Source organism: Mirounga leonina, unplaced genomic scaffold (assembly GCF_011800145.1).
Source record: "Mirounga leonina isolate KUSES-001 unplaced genomic scaffold, KU_Mleo_1.0 Mir_168, whole genome shotgun sequence".
Classification (NCBI taxonomy): domain Eukaryota; kingdom Metazoa; phylum Chordata; class Mammalia; order Carnivora; family Phocidae; genus Mirounga; species Mirounga leonina.
The window spans coordinates 9,200,282-9,223,587 of record NW_023270426.1 but is presented as its reverse complement, the minus strand read 5'-3'; the positions used below and the strand labels follow the sequence as shown (position 1 = coordinate 9,223,587).

General features: G+C 45.7%; 1 protein-coding gene across 1 annotated transcript in view; it reads right to left on the bottom strand.

Annotated features, from left to right (window-relative positions):
- Nucleotides 1-23,306, bottom strand: part of PRDM6 (PR/SET domain 6) — a 99,422-nt gene that overhangs the window by 12,469 nt on the left and 63,647 nt on the right. The window contains exons 3-5 of the mRNA XM_035013998.1: nucleotides 19,240-19,367; nucleotides 15,589-15,713; nucleotides 3,429-3,771 (exon numbers count right to left, since the gene is read on the bottom strand). Coding sequence (XP_034869889.1) covers nucleotides 3,429-3,771; nucleotides 15,589-15,713; nucleotides 19,240-19,367 — 596 coding nt within the window. The remainder of the gene's footprint in view (nucleotides 1-3,428; nucleotides 3,772-15,588; nucleotides 15,714-19,239; nucleotides 19,368-23,306) is intronic.

Sequence of the window (23,306 nt, the reverse complement as noted above, 5' to 3'; positions counted from 1 at the left end):
AAACAGTCTCTTTGATGAAGGTTCAAATGTCTTGGGTTTTGTGGCCAAATATCCCATCTGTTGAGCGAAAAATGTTGGACCTCAGATTCAGGGGCCGGTTCAAATTTGGACCTGTTTGAAACTCTAACCTGTTTGCCTCCTGACTTTGTCTTCGGTGTCTCCCTTTTTCACCTCTGGTTCTAGCAAGATTTTCCTACCAAAATAAAAGCGTTCGAGTTTTTCAAATAGAGGGGAAACGGTTTCTGACTGGCAGGTTCTAAGCTTTGTCACTGCATATGGCTGAACGCGCACAAAAGTCAGCTGACTTAGGAAGTCAATAACTGAAGAAAATATGTACATTCAGCATTTGTAATTCTCCACAGATAATAAGAGAAAAGCCTCCAAATTTCAGGATCACCATAGAGAAATCTGATGCTCCAATTCAGTTCTGGATATTTCTCTCATTTAGCAATTCACTCATGTGGTTAAGCATTATGGAGAGTGTCTTTTACTTCCAAACTTGCTAGTTCCAAGACAGCATTCTAAGTTCTAGAACAGAAAAGAGCTATTCCAGTCCTATATGCTAAAAGCAAACTGGATACCTAGAAAGAAACAAGTGCATCAAAGTGAGTGGGTATCTTCCACTATTTTGCCCCTTACCTCCGATAATCAGGTTGGTTTTGATGGAGTAATTCAGGCATCTCTCCAACATGACTAAGAAACAATGTACCTTATTACTTTGCCTATAGAGGGCCCAATTTTTTGAAGTCATAAATCTTAAATTCAACTGATCCATGAATGATGGTGACCACCTCTCAAGTGCTGACCAACAAAGCACAGGGAAGGGAGAAGTACAAACCCACCGCTTGAATAATCTGATCCCACTCTAGCTATCTACCTGGACATCAAAGCACCCATCACTATACCTTATCTGGGAAGGCTGGGATCACCACACCTGGGCATCTGAGTCAAATAAGCCCAACAGGGTCTAGCCCAGGATGGAAATCTCATGCCGTTCAGATCTGTGCCAATAACTCTAAATTAGCTTGGAATCAGCACTGACCCAACAGTCTCTCGTGGAAATGCATTTTGTATACGTAAGTTTTCTCTGTCAGGTATTTTTCTGACAGTTTACACAGATGCTTTGCAAATTATGACACTATTATTTGATGGGACAGACTTCCTAGGGACTTAAACCATAATACACATATGGTTTTCTAAGTGTAATTGGGGTCAGACAAAATAGTCTGTTTCAGTATCTATTTACTGTGACCTATTCTCTTTGCTTTACGTGATATTCAGCATGAAATCGTATCATACTCGAAGCTAAGCTTTGTGTTCCAGTATCCAGAAACTTCCAACCATCATTTCATTTTACTTTGCATCTTCAATCTTTATAACAACAATGCACCTGTGCAAATAACAGACCCATACATCTGAATGCACTCAATTTAAAAAGCAAGTTGACGATAACACAAACTGGTGCATCTTTTATACTTAAAAAACTATGAAAATGCATTGCAAACTTTGGATAGATATTAAAGCTCTATGTATACTTGCAAGAGAGAGGAACTTTCAGAAAAAAACCTTTCTTTTTTTATTTTTATTTTTTTAATATTTTATTTATTTATTTGACAGAGAGAGACACAGCGAGAGAGAGAACACAAGCAGGGGGAGTGGGAGAGGGAGAAGCAGGCTTCCCGCTGAGCAAGGAGCCCGATGTGGGGCTTGATCCCAGGACCCTGGGATCATGACCTGAGCCGAAGGCAGACGCTTAAAGACTGAACCCCCCAGGCGCCCCAAAAAACCCTTTCTGAGTGAGGAAAATATTTTCAAAACTTTTGTAACTCCTGTAAAGCCAAAAAGTACTAAGATGTTCAGAGGTCTGGTGATCTTTTTACTAGGGCCTCTCCTGTCGAAAGTAAAAGATTATAAAGACCCAGCTCTTGGGGCGCCTGGGTAGCTCAGCTGGTTATGTGTCTGCCTTGGGCTCAGGTCATGATCTCAGGGTCCTGGTTTGAGCCCCGGATTGGGCTCTCTGCTCAGTGGTGAGCCTGCTTCTCCCTGTCCCTCTGCCTGCCATTCCCCTTGCTTGTGCTCGCTTCGTCAAATAAATAAAATCTTAAAAAAAAAAAAAAAAAAACCGCTGCCTTAAGATCCCTAATGCAACCATTTCAACATTAATTACAGCAATGCTTTGATGCTTAAGCAAGTGGTTTCTAGAATGGCACAAATAAAAACATATACACATAGAAGTGTATGTGCGTATGTACACTAAGAGGGATCCTTTTTATTATTTTAGAAGACGTCCAACCCCTCTCCAGCACAACTCCTCTCTCTGTGTCCCTGCTGGGTTTTCTACGATGCTGTCATACTCTGCACAGCTGGGAGGGGACAGCCGGGTGTAGAAAATAAGGCAAAGAGGGCTTGAGTGGCTTAAGTGAATCGGTGGCCAAATTAAGAAAATAATTCAGAAGACTTGCCTCCAAGTCTCCTATCCTCCTTCCAAAAATCCTTTTCTGCGTTTCTATTCAAAGTGCGTTTTCAAGGCTATTCTTAGACATTTGGGGTTTAATCAAATTTTCACAGGATGTGAAGGAGAGAGTGAGAACACACTCCTTTCTTATTGAATTATTTTGATTTTTGTCTTTTGCGCTCCCAGCTACCAAGACTGTCGAATAAACCAGTTTTGATTCATAAATAATAGTTCCATTATATCTACTGTGCCACTCGTCAGAGCACCTGAAATTTTAATTCACTTGTTCAGCTAAATTTCATCCTCAGTTCATGGCCATAAAATTCTTTATTGACAAACTTTCAAACCAACTTTGACTCTGAGGTATCTAGTCAACATTTTTCTTCTGTGTGGATATTAGTTTATTGAATAAGTGGCATCTGTTTTCCTCCACATCACTAGCAGAGTAGGTATTTCCTTTTGACAGCTTTGCAGGATTTATGGCTTTGCATGCACTGAAGAAAAATAGTACTAAGCAAAAAATTCCAATTCATTACCTCTTAGTACTTAATTAAGTTCATACCCACGGCACACTGGAGGTGAACCCTGAAATGCCCGCGACAGCAAGCAGAGCATCCAGCTATATTATCTTAGGAAGACAGAGAGGATTCTGATGATCTGGACCTCATTTTTCCATCTCTGATATTCAGACATGTGCCGTCTACTTTGCTCCCCGTCGGACGTGGACAGAACCACGTGGGAAGCAAGAGCAGAACCCTCCCTGCAACCCCTGTCGTTCCCGTAGCCTGTCCCAACAATAAAGTCGAGCAGGGGCCCCACCATTCATCTCTGCCCTTCTAGAACACACACACCTTCCATCACAGGGTCCCCCCCCGCCCCCCGATCCCCAGGCGTGGTGCGGGTGGAGGAGGCACCTGGAGCCTGGCGGGCGGAAGGCAAGCAGTGGGTCTCCCTCAGTGAGAGTCAGGGTTACCTGTCGGGGTTCTGCGTGCACACGTGCATCTGTAAGAGGATCCGCTGCGTGAAAGTCTTAAAGCACTGGCCGCATTTCCAGAGATGCCAGTCACTGAACTCCGGGTGCAGCTGACTGGTGGAAGTTGGGCTCGCGAGCACTCGCTGGTTTTTCACGTTGATCTGGTTAAATCCTGATTCCATGGGCCCAGACTTGTCCAGGAGAGAGAAGTTCCTGGTGCAGGGAGTCTGCGGGAAGACCACGGAGCGCTGCGGGGCGGCGGGGGGCAGCTTGCTGCTCTTGCTGAAGGGTTGCAGGGCGTCCTGTCTGCACATGGCCTCCATGACCGTCGAGGGGACATTTACTGGGAAAACAGCAAGAGGGTGCGGGGATTAGTTTTGCTGGCCTTTAAAAGAAGCACAGTACCACACAGTTTAAAAAAAACTCCTTTAGATCAAGATTTAAAAAAATGTTTCTGGACTCCAAAGTCACATGGTAACGGACTACTTAACGGTGGGAGGGGGAAGCAAGAATGCTGCCAATTACTAGCTCGCTCAGTGCCTATTTATTTAGCAGATACTATACGCTCAGGATTGTTGGCATGCTGTCTTTGCCTCACAGAGTTCACTTCCGAGTTGAGAGAGAAAGACTCCAGAATGAGGCTCCACACTGCACCCGAGGTTCAGAGGGAGTTCAGAAGGGACAACCAGCAAAGGAGGGGGAGAGAAAGGGTGGCTGCCCACAGAGGGTAACCCTGAGCAATGGCGAGAAGGTAGAGATCCAGGCCCTCAGGATTTCAGGCCTTCCACTAGACCTTGCCAGCACAGGACATTCCAGAAAAAGTGGCTGAAAGATGAAGCAAGCAATGTGATAGACACCTGGAGACAGAAGTCTGGCAGCTTGGTGGGATGGCGACGGGGAGAGGATGACCAAGCAGGGCATGGGTTCTCAACACCATGGAAATAAGGGGTGCAAGAGGGGGGCAGACCTCAGAGGCTCTTTAAAGTCCAAATAAAGAAAGAAAGAAAAGATGTCAGGCCCAGGAAATAGACACAGAGTGTCTCTGTATAGAAACAGCAAGAAAGAAAAGGAAGAAAATGGCAAGAGAAAAGTGTTCAGGTGATTTACAGATAGGGTGCAGCGAATAAGGTAAGATGAGGGTAACAGAGTAGGGTGCTGGCAACGTGGGTTTGAGAATCAGAAAGACCAAGATTCACATCCTGACTCTGCCTTCTATTACCTTGGTGATCTTAGGCAAGTTATTAAAAAAAGAAAAAGAAAGAAAATATATATATATATATATATGTAAAAATATGTCTGTGCCTCAGTTTCCCCATCTGTAAAAGGAGGCCAGTGAGAGCAAGAATCCTAAAAGTAACAGCAGCATGGCTAAGTGGTTGAGATGGCCTCCGTCTTACCTCCACTATCTATATTAGCCTTGGGACGCCTGGTAAGTCCGAAAGTCGAAATCCCCAATTTTGTCCTTGGTGAAATGTAAAATGGTCACCCTAAGGATTAAGTCCATACATAGATAGCTTTCAGAAAATGCCATGGCTGCCACTCCCCAGATGTGAAGCCCTAGGAGCACTGGCCTCATCTTGAAACCCCGTTAGGACATGTAAACGAGACAATGAAAGTATCCACCATACGGCCTCCCATCAACAACAGCCATCACTCCTGCTATTATAGAGAAGAGACTGGAATGAGCGAAGACGGATGTGAACGGCAATGGTGGGGAAAGAACTAGAAGTAAGAAACATTTCTGAGGAAGGGAGCCTAACAGATGTGAAATCGTTTTCTTTTTTTAAGTTGTTATGGTGCTAATAACCTATCTCGTGCACTCACTGGTCAACTCACAGGGGCAGAAGTGATTAGAAGCTAATATGCTTTATCTTTTGGTTTGTTTTTTTTAAGATTTTTATTTATTTATTTGACAGAGAGAGGCACAGCGAGGGGGAACACAAGCAGGGGGAGTGGGAGAGGGAGAAGCAGGCTTCCCGCCGAGCAGGGAGCCCGATGCGGGGCTCGATCCCAGGATCCTGGGATCATGACCTGAGCCGAAGGCAGATGCTTAATGACTGAGCCACCCAGGCGCCCCTAGAAGCTAATATGCTTTAAAACTGCCATTCTTGTTTTAAGTAACTACTGCATCAATAAAATGTATTTATTGGTTATTTCAGGGGTCAAAGGGATTAAAGGTCACAGGGCGGGCGAGAGAAGAAAATCAGAGACCAAAAAATTGGAAGAGGTTGAGGGGCAAAAAGACAGGGGATGGGAAGTAAACCACAGCTCTTGGCCACTGGTTCAAGGTCACATGGAAGGACACACATGATCTGGGGGCTCTCGTCCTTCCTGCCACAGACCATCGCTGAGATGCCGATGTAGCGTGCAACCTCAAGCGTGTTCAACTGCAAAGAGCGAACGGTGGTGGACCGTGACCGCCAGGAGCCTCGGTGCTTGAGTTGGACATGGAGACACCATGCGTGGTGGAGACACAAAGTGGATAGTGTGTTGCCATTAAGGACTGTCCAACCCAGAGACTGTTCTGTATAATCACAGCTATGACACAAATCCACCAAAAGGAACAGCTCTGTCTATGGGGCTCTGGCAGCATGGCCCATCCTGTCTTGGGAAGGGAAAAGAAAGAAGAGATTCGCAGACCTGGGAAGACTCTAGGGTCTATGCAGCTGAATGCACATTTATACTCGCAGGAGAGGCTTTTAAAAAATTAAATCAGACTCTCTTGATAGAACCTGGGCGTCTGCACTTTCAGACGCTCTCCCAAGTGCTTCTCATGGACCCTCAGGTGCGAGAATCACTGATCTAAACCAAAACTCTCTCTTATTACAAATAAAAAAAGCTGAAGCCCCAGAAGGTCCAATACTGGAACCTGCCCAGGGTCACAGGCAGTTAAGGACACAGCTGAGCTGTAAGCTTTAGCCTTCTAACTTCCAAGGCATTTTTTTTTTCTGGCCACACTCCTATCTTGTCACTGCTCACCAGCAGTGTTTCAAAAATAAAAGGAACATTTTATAGCTAGCACAGTGTTTCGTGTGTGTGTATAAATATATCCTATAAACATATATGTCATATATACATATATGTATATATATATACACCTATACAAACCCATGTGCATGTTTATGTGTCTACCTTTATTTTATATATAAATATTCACATGTAATTTTGACTTCTGAGGCAAAAGTGTATAATCAATATGAAATTTGTCCATACATTTTAGGCTTCCCCCCCCAAAAAATCATTGCACACAGACTGTTTACTCTTGAAATCGGCGTTGAAAGGTAAGGAGGAGGATTTTACACAGCGTTTAGCACTTTTTTAGCAAAAAATAACAGCAGCATTGTCAGAGATCAGGGCAGAACCCATTTTGTGTCGCCTGTTTATAACTAATCCAGAAGAGACAAATCACAGGGGAACCCGCACGTTTTCAGGCAACACGAAGCTCTTGCGGGGCGGGAAATGCCAGACCAACAGGAAGGCATGGCGGAAAGATCGTCAAATGAAGATGTCATCAGCATGCATGAGAGCAGGATCACCAGCCCCAAGCTTCACGATGGAAGAGGAATATAATGCCTTTGGGAGAAATTAACGCAAAAGAGACTTTATGTAGAGATTACAAATTCTGACTTTCTCACCTCTCCCGAAAAATAACCTAGTAAATTACTTTTCAAAAACCATAAGGTCACGTCACCTTTATAAGAAGCACGAGAATTGGTGGGCAAATGAACTTAACTCTAATGATCAATGTCAACATGGTAATAAAGAAAAATTTATACCAGTTTGTATAATAATCTGGGATATATGGGATTTGAGGTAGTAATAATATAGGGCAATTAACAGTGCAGATGGCTGGAATAAAATTATGCTCTGTCTCATTATTTCCTTCTCTGGAACACCTCAGAGCTTTCAAGCAATAAGTAGTAACAGTGACATGCTACTCTCCTTTTGGTATATGCTCCTTTAAGTGTGACTCAATTCAATCTTGCTGAATGAAATGAGCATGTAATGCAGAGAGAAGAAAAAGTAAGGATGGGAAGAAATAATTATCACAAAAGCAATGATATCTGACCTCTAACCTGTCCTGCAGAGCTCCTACACACTTCCACAGGACCCTAGAAATCTATGAAGCATAGCTTTTTATTTTTTATTTATTTTTTTTAAAGATTTTATTTAATTATTTGACACACAGAGAGAGCGCAAGCAGGGGGAGTAGCAGGCAGGCTCCCCACTGAGCAAGGAGCCCCATTCAGGGCTCAATCCCAGGACTCTGGGATCATGACCTGACCAAAGGCAGACACTTAACTGATTGAGCCACCCAGGCTCCCCAAAGTATAGCTTCTTAGAGCAGGACTTAAGCAACACAGAAAGCTGTTCTTCCTAAACTGCAGCCTCACTGGCTACGACAATCGAAAGTATTCACAAAACACAGGACATTATCAGAGAGGGGACAGCCCGTACAGACAAGTGCAAGAGGATTGAGATGACTAACCAAAGTGACCTAGACGATGAAGTGCCTTCTACACGAAGACACACTGAGCTGGTAAATCTCTTCCACCTACCAGACAAAGATGAAGGGGTAGAGGGCAAACTTTCAAAGCCCTAAAGGATCTAGAGTCAAGGAACAACATGAACTCATCAAATCCTGGAAAATCAAAAGAGTGGGAGTGGCAAATGCAGAATCCCTAAAACAACCTTTCGTCCATTCATTCAGCCCCCAAATACTGAGTGAGCTTCTGCTCCGTGCCTGACGTGGCTGGTGCTGTGGGTACTGGGGCTGGGGTGGGGGGGTGTGGAGGGATAAGTAAGCCCCAGCCCCTGGTCTCATGCCACTTACACTCCAGTGACAGAGACAGGTATCAAACTGATGTTTCTACAAAGAAGTACTTACTCTGTTTCATCAAATCTAAAATGCCCTTACTTGCAGGTTGTACCGTGAATTGTCAATCACCATTCATTGCCAAGGCATCTCCCAGGTTCAGAAAGAACAAAATGTGAACAACATGTGCGTGTTGCTGCAAGTGTGATATGTGCTATGAGAGATATGAAGAGGTGCCTGGAAAGCATATCACCAGGATGGCTACAGCTGGGGTGGGAGAGGCAGCTTCCCTAAGGCAGTGACCTTGAATGTGAACCCCGTAGGCTGCACAGGTCTCAGACAGGTGTGAAGGGGGAAAAAAAGACAATGCAAGAAGATGAAACGTGGGCAGTTTGGCCATAGGGTCTGTGCAGATGCTAAGGGAGGAAGGAGCTCAACAGAGGATGTAGGGTCTGCAACAAACTGGGGCTGGACAGGGGCTGGACAGAGAGGGGCTGTCCCCTCTCTGATAATGTCCTGTGTTTTGTGAATACTTTCGATTGTCGTAGCCAGTGAGGCTGCAATTTAGGAAGAACAGCTTTCTGTGTTGCTTAAGTCCTGCTCTAAGTAGCTATACTTTGGGGAGCCTGGGTGGCTCAATCAGTTAAGTGTCTGCCTTTGGTCAGGTCATGATCCCAGAGTCCCGGGATCAAGCCCTGAATGGGGCTCCTTGCTCAGCGGGGAGCCTACCTGCTACTCCCCCTGCTTGCACTCTCTCTGTGTCAAATAATTAAATAAAATCTTTAAAAATCTAAACTGAACAGGGCACGGCCAGTCCAACAATGCTCAAATTCTCATTCTGTAAAGCACGATGTGAGCCACACAAAATACCTTCTGGAGACTCTATGCGGACCGTGGGCTACCGTACTGAAGAACTGGGGATTCATTATAAGAGTAACGGCAAGCCAAAAAAGGGTTTTAAATTAGGGTGTGAGGTGATGAGATTTATGCTCTAAATGCACCATCATTCTATACGGTTAAATGAAAAAGTGAGGTGCAGAACAATATGTATAGTACGCTACCACTATCTGCAGAAAAGGGCGAGGGGCAGAGTGAGAGCCAGAGAAAGAGAGGGAGACCATGCTTGAATAGAGTAGGCAAAAAAAAAAAAAAAAAGACATCTGGAAGGAGACCTGGGAATCTATCAACTGACTTCTAAGGGGAATTATACGTCCATAGTCCTTTCCGGATTTTGGTCTATGGAACCAAATTACCTATTCACAAAACACGCAAATGAGCTGAAACCGTAAAATAAGCACATCAGTGAGACTTCACTTGGGCCGCTGTGAAGTCACCGAGGAAAATGTGACACACTGGAGACTACAGTGGTCTGTGCCAAAGCTGGTGCTTACACTGACCAAGGGGTAGCAGAAGTGAAAAGAAGGGCACTTAAGAATATCCGATCAACGGGGCTTTGTAACTGACTGGATAGAAAGGTGAGAGTTAGGTGTTGGGTTTCTAGAAAAAACAACTGGATGAATGGGGGTGAGCTACTGAACTGAGGGAGAGGCAGAATGGTTTCAGGTGTACATGCTGAGCTGGACACTCAGGTGAAATACCAAAGGCAAAGGTGGAGTAGACAAGTGGACGGGAGTATGGGGCTCAGTAGAGAGGTCTGGATTGGAAACGCAAATCTGGGAATACCTAAGTCAGGTCCCCTGGAAAAAGACTGAAATGGAGATTTGCAGTTTTGCATGCAGGAGGACCATGTCCATGGAGGAGATGGACAGCTCTGGAGCTGGGGGGCGGGGGGGTCCTTCATAGTTGTCCTGCTTTGGGACAGGGGGAGCAGTCCTTAGCAGCCCCCACGTTGACCAGCCACTGGACACAGGCTAATGACTGAGGGCAGAGAGGCTCTCTTAGGCGGAAGATAATTCCTGGAGACAAACTCATCTGAAAGCTGACAGCCCCTTCTTCTCCACAAACTGGGGGAATGAGTGCCTCAAGCTGATAGCAAGGTTGGGATCTAGGCAGCATACCCTTGCATCCCAAAGCACCCAAAGAGATTGAATCTTTCACAACAGTGGGTTTCCCTGGGATTTTTGGGTTTTTTTGGGGGGGGTCATTTCTTGCTGCAGGCGCATTTCCAGTGGGCGCTGCCTTCTGTTGGGAGTCCTATGCCGATACGGAGGCATCCCTATGGGGTGGCTTCTCTTTGCTTCTTCTAGCACGTGACAGGTTTCCGCAGTTCTGGACCAATCTTTGTTCTTTGGCCCAAGGTTTCTATACCTGGCAGGTAGTGCAAAATCCAGCCCCACAACATCCCAAAGGCAGGGGCTGGTTTTTAGACAGTGGCACTGTGTTTTTCCCAGTGGCCTGAAATGGACAGCTCCTTGGCTCACTGGGCGGTAGGTAGCATTTTTCTAGTCCTCAGTCAGGGACAGTTCCTGGACTTATGTAAGGAGTCCAGTCCCAGCTCCCTACGGTACACGAGGGGCCTGGAGCCTTGACTCCTCCCAACTGTATCAGTGCTCAGCCCAATCCCCTTCAGCTCAGGCTCATGGCCACGGCCATGTGACTTGGTTCCTGTGCCGTGTCTGGTTTCTGCTGCGTGCTCATGTGCCTTCTTCTAGGCTTGAGAACAGGGCCTGAGTCCTTGTTCCTCGTCACGGTGCTCGACCCAACGATACTGCAAGCTTCTCCTTCCCAGAGGGAAGGCCTGAGCCTGGGCCTAGCCCCTCCCTGTCGGTGGGACGGCAGGGGTGAGGGGCCCTACGCAGAGGTGCCCCTTTTTGTTTCCTGCTCTGTACAGTCAAGAGGAGGAGGCAGGCCGGACAGGGGTGGCGTTCATGTCGGCATGGGAATGCTGCGGGGCCAAAGAGGTCCACGTTCTGGCAACTTGGCATCCCAGGCCGAGGCTTGAGCAGCAGGAAGACCTGTTGAACATTTATTCCCTATTTTTTTTTTTTTAATTTCCTCTGAAATGAATACGAATGCACTATGGTCTTTACACTCGGCAGGAGCTAATCCCCACCTGCGGAGGCTTTGGGGGAGCCTCGTTCCTTCTTACGGATGCAATCTGTCGACAAAGGCTTTGCTTCGGGCTCTTCTGAAAGGCCCACGGTGGATGGAGCGGCTCTCTCCTCGGAGCTCTATTACATTTATAACCCCGGTTTCTTAAAAAGAAAATAACAGAGGAGTTGCTTCCAGAGCCCCAGTGCCTGTGGGAAACCCTGCCCTCTCTTCGAGGCCTGGCGGCTTTCTATGGCTTGTTTGGGCCCTTGGGGGCACCCACCGTTTTACGGGCACCCCCCAAGTTGATAGATTCCCAGGTCTCCTTCCACTCAAGCCTCAGCCCACCGCACACGCTCAGGAGGAAACGTGTACTTGTGTGGATGAAAGAACCAGGGGAGGAAAATGATCTTTTAATACATGAAACTGCTTAATAAGTATTATTCGCTAAGTAAAATCACATTGCCAGGGGCGCCTGGGTGGCTCAGTGGTTAAGCGTCTGCCTTCGGCTCAGGTCATGATCCCAGGGTCCTGGGATCGAGCCCCGCATCGGGCTCCCTGCTCGGCGGGGAGCCTGCTTCTCCCTCTCCCACACCCCCTGCTTGTGTTCCCTCTCTCGCTGTGTCTCTGTCAAATAAATAAAATAAAATCTTAAAAAAAAAAATAAAATCACATTGCCCTTGAATGTCTTGGGCCACATATCCGTTTTGTTAACAAAGGAAACTACGGGCTGAAATGTTTAATCCCTTCAAATAATGGCAACAAAAGTCTCAAGATTCATCCAGGGAGCGTTTTAGTAATTGGTGTGTCCATAGCCCTATAAGGAGGCTCTGTGGAGGCATTTTGTCACGTAAGTCTCCGGTATCTTCAAGCAGCCCCTTTTTTAAGGTACCCGATTTATTCTGTGGCTAGCTCAGTGGGATAAAAAATATCTTAGAATTGCTAATCCAGTTGAGATGATTTAAATTACTAAGGGCTGTGGAAGGCTATCTGTTAAATTATCTGTCCATGCCCTTTCACACATTTGTGCTTTTAAATCACACAGAGTATTTTCTCTGTACAGAATAAGGAACCCTCATTATAAAGCATTCCCAGCTCTCTCAGTGAATCATGTGGAATGAGAATCCATCTTAGAGTTAAAGTCATATATCTCCTCTACACTATCTGATGAAGCCTTCTGCTGGTTTCTTGGGTGGCCAATCACATGACAGATATATGACTTTGAGACAGGAACTGAAATAAAATTCCTATAATACCGTTAGGGGGAAGGGGGGATTGTCATTGTGGAGCGTTTCCGTCAATGACTTAATTTTCTTTAAACTTCCCTCCACCCTCACTTTGAGCTTGGAACTCAACGCAAAAGAGCTGCTTAGTCTATCTACTGAATCCATAATACTTTAAGCTCCTCTAGTTTTTCACATTTTCTTCCAAGAATTTCAGGTGCTAAATGATACAACATAAACTCTGAGAGAGTTAATGGAATACTCTAATCAGCAATCTAAAGAGTGCTTTACACAGCTGGAGTCTAGGAAAGAGAAGGATTAAAAAGCAAAGCATCTGGTGCTTCCAGAAAGCACCCTTCTGATGACACTTCGGCACTCCGAGGACCAGATGGTACACTCTCAGATACCTATTGTCAGGTGGCTGTGGATGGCACATAAGACCCCCAAATCCTCCAGCCCGATCCTTAAGTCCATCTCGTCCATATAACAGCATCAGAAAGTGAAAGCAATGTTGCAAATGTAGGACTTCCACCTCAGAGATCGCATCAAGGGTAAGAAACGCACTCCCTAAGAAGTCACTTCCACGGTGGTTTCCATTTCTGACTCATAACTCAGTAAATGGCTGTTCCATCCTCTGGTTCCTCAGACCAAAGCCCTAGAGTGATCCTTGACTTCTTTCTGTCTCACTCACCACCAAAGGTGTCAGCAAATGCTGTTGGCTTTACTTTCAAAATGCATCCAGAATCCAACCACGTCTCATCACCTCCACCATGTCTACACTGGCCCAAACTACCATCATCTCTCCCCCTGGATTCCTGCAAGGGCCTGAACTGGATTCCCTGCTCCACCCTCAGGCCTTGCTCTCTGGTCTCCACTCAGTGGCCAGAGTCATCCTCTTACAATGGCAGCCAGAACATATCACCCTTCTGCTCGAAACTCTGCTGTAAGCGCCCTTTGCGAGGCCCATGCTGAGGAAACACCAGGCTTCCGATGGGGGCCTTCTGGGCCCCACGAGCTCCTTGCTCATGCCCCACCTGACGTCTAAGTGAACTTCTCATCTCACTCCAAAACCCCATGCTGACCCCGGGGATACTCTCCCAACAGGCCGGGAACATCCCCATCGTGGGGCCTCCACCCTTTATACCTCGCCACGTGGAACACCCGTCTCCCAAACAACAAACATGTGGCTGATCCTTCCCCTCCCCAAATCTCAGCCCCAAGGCCACATTCCCAGTGGGCCTACCCTGATCACTCTCAAAAACTGCAACTCCCAACTCCCGGCACGCCTCATCCCTTCTCTGTTTCCATCTCTCTACAAAACATTACCACCTGACAAACCATGTATTTATTCGCTTCTTTATTCATGCATTAATCTGTCTCCCTCCACTAGAATGTAAGCTGCATGAGGGCAGGAATTCTCGGCTGCTGTAGTTGCAGAACCTACAAAGACACACGGCCCACTGCAGGCTTTTGATAAATATCTGAGCAATGAATGAATACATCCTTGGACAACTCAATGTCCATCAGAACTCTAGGCTTTGATAGGCTTATCCTGACATTTCTGGACACACACACCACAGTAACGTCTTCAGATCTGGAGCAAGTTTTGTTAGAGGAAACAGAAGACCTTACAGGATTTCAGACAGGCCTTGGGATCAATTCCATACTCCAGAAGGGTACGTCAAGGTTCAGGAGACGGGCCCATGTCAGCAGGTCGGGGGGCTGGATGCTGTTGTCTTTCCATACAGGGACTGCGGTCTAGTGTGAGGAGAGCAAGGGCCTGGAACCCTCGTGGGAAGACGTCAGGTATTGACCCCCTGTGCACATCTGTCTCCTAACACATGCCGCACACTCGTGTCCCACACTGAGATCTGCTCCCATGAACAGACACTCCCTCAGACATGAGCATGACTGCAGTAAAGGACTTTCCGGTAGAAACTTGAGAAGCAAGATGAAGGTGCTGAATGTCTGAAGACTCATTTTTTGATTTGAGATTGGTTTGGGGTCAGGGTAAAGAAGAAAGGGAAAGTTGGCAGGAATATGCTTTTTTGAGAATTCTGTTTTTTCACAAAGAATGTAAGGACAACATGGAAAAGAAATGTCTGATCGTTGGCATTTTCCTCAGGAGTAACATGAACATTTTTAATTTTTAGATTGTGTGTGTGTGTGTGTGAGAGAGAGAGAGAAAGTTAGTGGAAAAGGAAAAATAACACTTCTTTTTCAAAATGAAGTTTCCTCAAGAGATCTGTTCTCTCTGTGTCTTTTTCTATTACATAAACCCAAATCATTAGCTCCTCCCAATTATCCGTTGGCAGTTTGGTGCCAAGGGAAAAAAATGACATCACCGAAACCAGCGTTTCTCACTGAAACTCCTCAGCATGACCTCATTCTGTTCCAAATCCTGGAAATCACCTTCAAATATTGTCCCAAGAAATGATAAAACATAACTACACGTTTGAGTAAAAGTGGCTTCAAGTTTTGCACTCGCCTAGGTGGTAGATTATTTTTTTTAGAGATAACGATGGCCACGGTCGTGGAGATGGAAGAACGTGACATGGTTCGTTTTAGACTAAGACATTTAGGGAGACAAATTCCACAGTCAAAGGTCTACGATTTTTGCTAGTTTCTCCCTCCGAGGACTACGTAGGAGGGGGCACACCCAATTAACCAGAGGGCTTTTACTCCTAATGACAGAGCCTCGTGTTCTCATTCATTCCATTTTTGCCTGCAGTGTGCCTCTTGCAAGACCGTGCATCACTCAAGCACACGTGCTGTCCCTCGTGCTGCCCCAGTAACCCCACCAGGCGGCAAGCAGGGAACCAGACACACAGTAGGTGCTCAATGAATGCCAGCTGCCTTCACATGGCTGCCAGAGATCTTTTAAAACTCTGACAATGGTTGTGAAATCGTCAACGGGTGAAGAAAGGACGGGCCCGTGTTAAGTCGAGACGCCCTGTGAAAAAGCAAAGGACAACAGAGGGAAAAGAAACCGAGGGAACAGGCTCGTGCACATTTGCATCACGCATCAGAGCGAACCGTATTTCAGGAGTCTCAAGCAACACTCTTAAAATGTTAGCTTTCAAAAAGAGGTATTGTGAGAGGTGAATTCAGAGCTAAAATAAATTCTTACAGTTTTCATCCTGGGCAATGCATTGTAAGGGGATCCCAAAGAAAGACGTATAGCTGTCATTGTACCACACGAGAAGCTCGGTACCCCTGGGAATATCTATACAGGCTCGGTAGAATATATTCGACCTATTCAAAACAAAAGAAAACCCAGCTTAGTCAGAGGTACATTGTTATTGCCCCCGAAAAAAGTTCTGCACCCCCCTTATCATTCCCAGCAACCAATGAGAGCCTGCACCCCAGAGTGATAAACACCTTACAATTTATCTCTACAATGACCCTCCACAGAACATCGTGGCTGAAGAGACAGATACGGGGCCCAGGAGATAGCAGAGAGCCAGGGCTCCTTTAAAGAAAAAAAAAAAAAAAATCCTATCTCACACTAATGAGAAAATTCTGTCTCTTGGCAAATTGCAGACACTGGCGTCTCACCCTCACATATAAATTAATACTATCGATTTCTGATGTGAAGGAAAAGCATGACGCGTATTCCCACGACTCGGCATTGGGAGTCCCCAGATTTGCAGTAAAATGAAGCAGCTTTGGGATCGAAGGACTGAGGGAAGTAAAAAGAAAAAAAAAAAAACACAAAAAAACTTCCCCGTTGCCTGTCTTCTAAAGTTTGATACGAGAGAAGAGAAAACCCCTCTTACGGGGAATGAGTGGAAATTCAATAATACAGGAGGCACACTTGACTCCGGCTGAAAGATTACCCTCTGAAATGACAGAGTGAATGCACCAAGAAATAAACATTTTTTATAACAGCTCCGGTGCTGGAAGGAAAAACCTACAGATTAAAAAAAAAAAAAAAAAAAATGAGGAGACCGTGACCGGTTTCCTCCATGAAGAATGGCTACAAATATGAGCCTCAGGTTCAAGATAAAAGCGTTTAGGGTTGCTGGGCCTTAAATTTAGCCTTTCTGTAAGGAATCGGCTGTAGCAGGGCAATTTGTTCCTTGTATAACACTGCAGACATAAGGCGAATCCTTCCCCACATTTTTCATGGCAGTGAGATATGCCCTTGTCAACATATTTCGTCACCGCAAAGTGGCTCTTGGCAATAGGATCATAAAGATCAATAAAAAAGTGCAGATTCTCAATATTTTACTTGCAGCTGCAAAAATTTCATTTATCTTGTTATTTTCCTTCCTTGCTGCCATTCTGTCTCACGAGGGCACTGCTAGCTAAGCAGAATGTTTTTCCCAACATTCTATGAATATCTGACAAAAACTCCAGCCAGTCGTCCGGACCTCACTACCCTTCCTCCCTCCCGCAACTCTGAGAGCTGTGCATTTTATTAATTCTTTCCACTGCTACATAAAAAAAATCAAAACTGGAGCCGAGCTATAAATCACTGGCATCTCCTAACTTGAGAAAAATTGAGTCGACTTTGTACCTCACCCTCGTAACATTTCATCTCTCGGTTTGGCTTCCCTTAATATAAACACAGCGCCCGGCAAATGAATGTGCTAAAACCAAATGACACACTTTGCCGCTGAAAGAGCAGAACTGTTTTCGAGCAATGGGTGGTCTTCTGAGGCACAGAGTAGGCCGAGAGGAGGAAAAAAAGAAGGAAAAAAAAAAAAAAGTGTAAGCGTACACCGTTCCTTACAAGCAGGCAGAGCTTCCAAAACTCGCAGAAATCTCTGCATGTTGAAGCATATCAAAGGGATTTTTCCCTTTTCAGATAATATTTCCTTTGCTGACATGTATTTAGTATTGTGGTTGGATGACTCATAAAGATAGCTTCATGGCGTCCCAACGCAGTCGAAGCAGAACACATGCCAACAAACATTATTGTCAGCCTCAAAATAAAAACAAAACGTTCAGCTAAGGGTCAATCAATCAAGGGCGCTTTGAAGAAAATTCCATTTAGATATTACAAATCATAACAGAATGAATCTAAACCAGCTGACTCTTCGTGAAGAGGACATTCATGTACAATAAAAATGAGGCTGGCTCTTCAGGGTCCAACTTTTCTATTTTCTTACTCTTGGACGTGGTCACTGGTAATAGATGCCAGTTTTTCTAAATTGTGTTTTTGTAGTTCATTTTAGAGAGATCCGAAGTAATCAAAAACAGATCGGCGGAGAGATCTGGAAGTTTAAGTGCCGGCATGAAAGGGGAGCTGTAAAATCCACTCACGGTTGACAGATAGGTGACTGACTTACTGACTTGCCCACCTTCCCCTTAGGGGCGTCTTGCTTCCCCCAATTCAGAGTTTGCCTCAAGAGCTCCCCGGGTGCTCATGACAGAGCCAGCCAAACGATCTCTCGCCGAGTGGACGAGCACAATGTTTACTAATTTTCTAGCTCCGAGTTTCCTAAAAGCTTCACGACAGAAATGTGGCTGCTATAAAGGTGAGTAGAGCCTGCACATGGCAGCGTAACCAGATACTGGCATGCACCGAAACCATTATTTAAGGAAATATAACTGCACAAGAAACCAAGGCTGCCCAAATAGGTTCCTTTTGAACTGGAGACCTTCAGAGAGGCAGCCAGATTTGTGCAGCCTTCAACCTATAGGGGGGAGAAGCCCTTTCTTTTCTTTTTTTTTTTCCTTTACAAGGCTTCATGTTTAAAAACTAAAAAAAGAAAAAAGCAAGTAAGGAAATAAACAGCCATAGGCAGGACTCCAAGTTGCCGAGGACAGGGCCTTCTGCTTTGATGTGTCTGTGGTGCCTACTAAAGCTAAACAGTTGCTTCTGATTCTAAAGGGAACACGGCTGTTTATAACTGAGGTCATATATTTATACGGCACATGTTTTCGAGGGATTTTGAGAAAAGGGCTGCTTTTTTTTTTTTTTGCCTCTGTGATCTGTTTTCGTGCTCTCGTCTCCTCTCCAGCCTTCTTTAGCACCAAGTGGAAATGCCTGACCAACAGGTGCACTGAGCGGAGGCGGGGATCCCCCCTCCTCCGCCCCGCCCACGGGATTTTGGGAACCGAGGGAGGCCCCGCCTCCTCTTTGCTACCCTTTTGGCTTTGTGCAACCTTCGCAGGGAACTGGGGGGGTTTCTCCGTGCTCTGGGGCTGCTTCATCACCTGAAACACAGTCTGAACAGTCGAAGAGCCAAAGCCAAACGCTCTGGCAACTTGCGAGGGAGCGAGGGAGCGGGAGAGGTGATTTGGGCTCAGCTGCTGCTGCTGAGCCCAACAGTTTGAGAAGAGCAGCCTGGGGCGGGGTGGGAGTTAGTGCCTGGTTTCCCACGCCTTTGTACGAAGGACAGTTTCCTGAGGCAGCAAGCCTGCAGAGGATGGGCTGCAAGGGATCCGAGGCTGAATCTGCACGCTCCTATTTCTGTGCGAGTACACATCTGCTGGGGGGGGGGGGGCGGAAAGCACCCCACACCAGCGGGGTTTCCAGGCTCACCCAGGCAGTGGCAGGTGTTCCGGCAGCGATATGGAAGGAGCTTGACCGTGTGCACCCAAGGGAAAGAGGCCTTCCACGAGCATCTTTATTCTGGAATTCTCACGACATTACTGTTGCAAGAACTAAGGAGATCCCAGAAACCCAGTAAAAGAAATTCCTGCCCGTTCCCACAGGGTTCTGCAGGACTCTCTGCAGGATTTTTCACAACTAGCAGCAAGCCTGAATTTTGTAAATGCAAGCCGAAGGGCTTCAGCTCCATAGGGGGTAAATCAAGATATACTTTACCTGTACTGAACTACTGTTAGATTCTGCTCTCCGCAGTGCCTTGCACACCGGATATACCTCATCCAGCTCGACTTACTAGGTTCCCCACCATCAATAAAGTGCTGTAGTGTCCCATCTTGGTCATATATCTAGAGAAGAGGTCAGAAGGTCAAGTAGTTAGAACGAATCATCAGCAATCATTTTTCCCTGCTTCCCTTGGTGTCTTTATGTGTCGGCTGCAGAAACGTATGGCCTGTAGGTTTGCGGGGGGCTTACTGATGCCTGTGGAAACGCAACTGGAATGACAGGAAAATATTTTTTGGTGATGCAAGTCGATCATGTTTTTCTTCTCAAGCCAATCTTCCCTGTATTCAACATATTTCTGGTATCTCAAAGATGTGAGGGACCATGTTTCCCAAAGGATATTTAAACCTATTTTGACAGGCTACTCTTAAATAATGAGCTGCTGGATAAACAAAGCAAGCTGAAGGGAGAGGCCACACTGACATGGCTGGAACATCCACACCAGAGGCCCCCCCCACCAGGCTCAAACACGTAACCCTTTGGGAAGCAGTAACCATGGGTTGGACAAGCTCGGTGATACCCAGCAGAGGGCAGGTGGAGCATTATGGAAATGCACAGAACTGGTAAAAAAAAAAAAAAAAAAATTTGGATGAAATAAATGGACTCTCACGTCGCAGAGGATGTGGGACTTCAGCTGTCAGGACCTGAAACTATAAGGAGGACCATCAAAAAAGAGAGACCCTCAAAAAGAGAAAGAAAAAAAAATTAACTGCTTCCTATGGATTTTCAATGTCTTAACTGAGGTGGGTCTAACAATGACTGCTTTAAGTCATCTTATGCAAATTTTCTTTCAAGATCATATTCAAGGAAATGAAATCTGCTTCAAACCAGGCAAAGAGCATGGGACAAAAAGTCTCATGCATAACATCAGTCCAGCACACCCAGAGTCAGCCCTGACGAGTGAGGTAATAGGCTCCCACTTCCAGAAACCAGGTGAGCCCTGGGCACCTTGGCGGATGTGGTATCTCGATGAGTGGGAGATCAGGGCTTACGTAACAGCAGCTTCAGAAGGGACTCCCAGCCCTGGGGCATCCAGGAAGCAAGCGGTGGGGTTCTCGGAAGGACCACAGTAGGGCTGGTCCTTTCCAAATAAAATCAGCGAGGGGATCCTGGTAACTGCTGAGGTTTTCCCCAGAGCATCCTGACAAATTATGTCTCTTACCCTCTGATCAGCCTTTCCAGTCTCTTCCAAATGGACAAGGAGAGTACGTCCTACAGAGAGACTCACTGGTTACATTAGACCCTAAAATTAGTATCGTCATTCATATTAATTTAGCTCAGTATTTCTGTTCTGGGGACCAGAGGGCTTAGTGATGACAGTTTCTTTTATTATCTCCAGTCATTTTAAACAGCTGACTTTTTTTTTTTCTTGCTTTTCTTCAACTCATTTGTCTCCACTCCCAACCTTTCCACTAACCCCCTGCCCCCAAATAAAAGAAAGACATCAATCTAATGAAGGCAATTGCTGGAGAAGCTTTGACTGGGTAGCCTGCGAGCGTGATCACAGCTGATAATCAAGGTTGCCTGAGAAGAATAAAGACATTCCTGGATTATATTATATTTAAGATTAATGACTTCTTTAAATTCCTAGTTTGAGGATCATGGCAGAGAACAGAATCATTTCACGTGGTGGACACATCTGCTACCTGAGCAAACGAATGACAGGCTTTGCCTTTAGGTTAGATCACACTGTAGTGACTCTGTTGTTCTTACTGTTGGTGTGTCCTTTTTAGGAAGCTCAAAGATTCAAAGTCTCAACCCTGAGTCTGCTGTTGACAGCCGATGCGACACTGAACAAAAGCCATCAGTTTCTCAGACACCAATGTTTATCTAAAATGGAGCCAAAAATGTTGATGACCCAGCCCTCTGCCCTATCCTTCCCCGATGAACAGACTTTCCTTGAGAGCTGTTGGTGAAAATAATTACGAAGCATTTTGAGAAATACCATTCTCCTTTGTGCTTCTAGCCAATGTCATCAACAGCACGTGAAACTCCCCAACATTTGGGGCACCCGGGTGGCTCAGTCAGTTAAGCGTCTGCCTTCGGCTCAGGTCATGATCCCAGGATCCTGGGATCGAGCCCCCGTGTCGGGCTCCCTGCTCATGGGGAGCCTGCTCCTCCCTCTCCCTGCTCTTGCATGTGCGCATTCTCTCTCTCTCTCCCTCTATCTCAAATAAGTAAATAAAAAAAAAAAAAAAACTTCTCTAACCTTTACCTGTAGTGGGTTGCTACCTTGAATGATGGCTCATCTGAACACCATGTCTAGCCAGTCTTGAAAATGAGTATAAAGGGGCTTCTTCCTACACTCCTCAAGCTGCGTAGACTGTAACTACAGGAATCCTACCACTTTTGCCTGCCTCCTACCTGCCTTGAGGAGAGCAGGTGACTATTTGTCAGGCTTTTTCCAAGCATCACACAGCGTAGCGCAGGGCATGAGGCCTCCCTGACTTTACACTATTTCACACAGAACCGGGACGAAAATCTCAGGCACCTTCTTAGATCCCATAGCTGCGCACCCAATCAGGGTCGAGGAAACTCACTGGACCTTGATGTGGTTTTCTCCCTCGGCCCCCAGCGCCTGGCCATCACCAAATCCAGGTAAATTTGCCTCCTAAATGTTTTTCCAGTGAATCCATCTCGCCCCATCCACTGTCACCATCCCAGCCGGGGGCGGCTTCCTCGTGCACCTGCGGGCCTTCATCCGGCTCCCCACTGACCTCCCTGCACCTTCCCCAGGCCCCTCCAACCTAGTCTCTATACCACAGCCAGACTGAGCTTTCAAAACACAAATCTGATTACATCCATCTCACCCAAGTCCCCCCTCAAATAAAAGCTTCATAAATGTCATAAAATGTCAAGTCACAATAATAATAATAAAAGTGGGAAAACCAGGATGCCCAAATGTAAGCCTAAACAGGAACTAAGGATGATCTCCCCAGAAAAGCTCTAGGGACTCGTTTGGGCCCTATCATTATTCTCCATCATCAGTTCAACTTTGTTTCCATTTAAGAGTTCAGTGTATTGGAAAAGGGGGTATGTGGGTGCGCCTGGGTGGCTCAGTCAGTTAAGCATCCGACTACTGATTTCAGCTCAGGTCATGATCTCAGGGTTGTGAGATAGAGTGTTACATCAGGCTCCATGCTGAGCATGGAGCCTGCTTTAAGATTCTCTCTCTCCCTCTCCCTCAGCTCCTCCCCGCCTCTCTCCTGCTCTAAAAAAATAAAATAAAATAAAAAATAAAAAGGGGGTATGTGTAAAATTCCTTGTGTAACTGAACTATACAAGGGCACTGGTGCCTGTATAAGGGAAGAAATGCTTCAACAAGTTTCAGGTGAGAGCAACAATTTCAAGTTCAGGAAAGTGTTTTTGGAGGTTGTGTTAACAGCTACATTTGTGTGACACTAAAATGAAATTTTAAATTAGATACCTAGGAGGTCTAAAAAAAACTCAAGGAATTTAAGGAGATGAATTAATGCTGACACCAACATTCATTTTGTTTTCATTTCCTTTCAAAAGATTTGAAATAAGCAGAAAAACACCGAAACCCGTGCACAAGGTGCTGAGACAATCCTCTCAGAATCTACGAAAATGTCAAAGAGGTCAGAAATTTCATTCATTCAAATAATGAGGATGAAGGTAAGAGAGTGGAATTTATACTAAGGGAAAGATTCATTCTGGAAGAACACTTGAATAAAGCACAGTTTTGCTTTAGACTTTGTACTCTGTCCTGAATGAACATGAAACAACCAGAGTTTTAGTATTTGCTCTATTCTTTCTAAAGCAGCCAAAAAAAAAGACCCGGTGAAAGTGTGGGAAATACACGTAAAGAAACACACAGGATACTTGGTGGGAAAAAGGTAAAATTTTGCAGTAGAAAACTCTCAAAACCATAGCAGCGTATCTGGCACATTGGTTTTAGGAAGGTAGCTCCAAAAAAAAAAAAAAAAAGGAGAGGAGAGGGGAAAGGGGAGAGAGGGGAGAGGGGAGAGGGGAGGGGGGAGGGG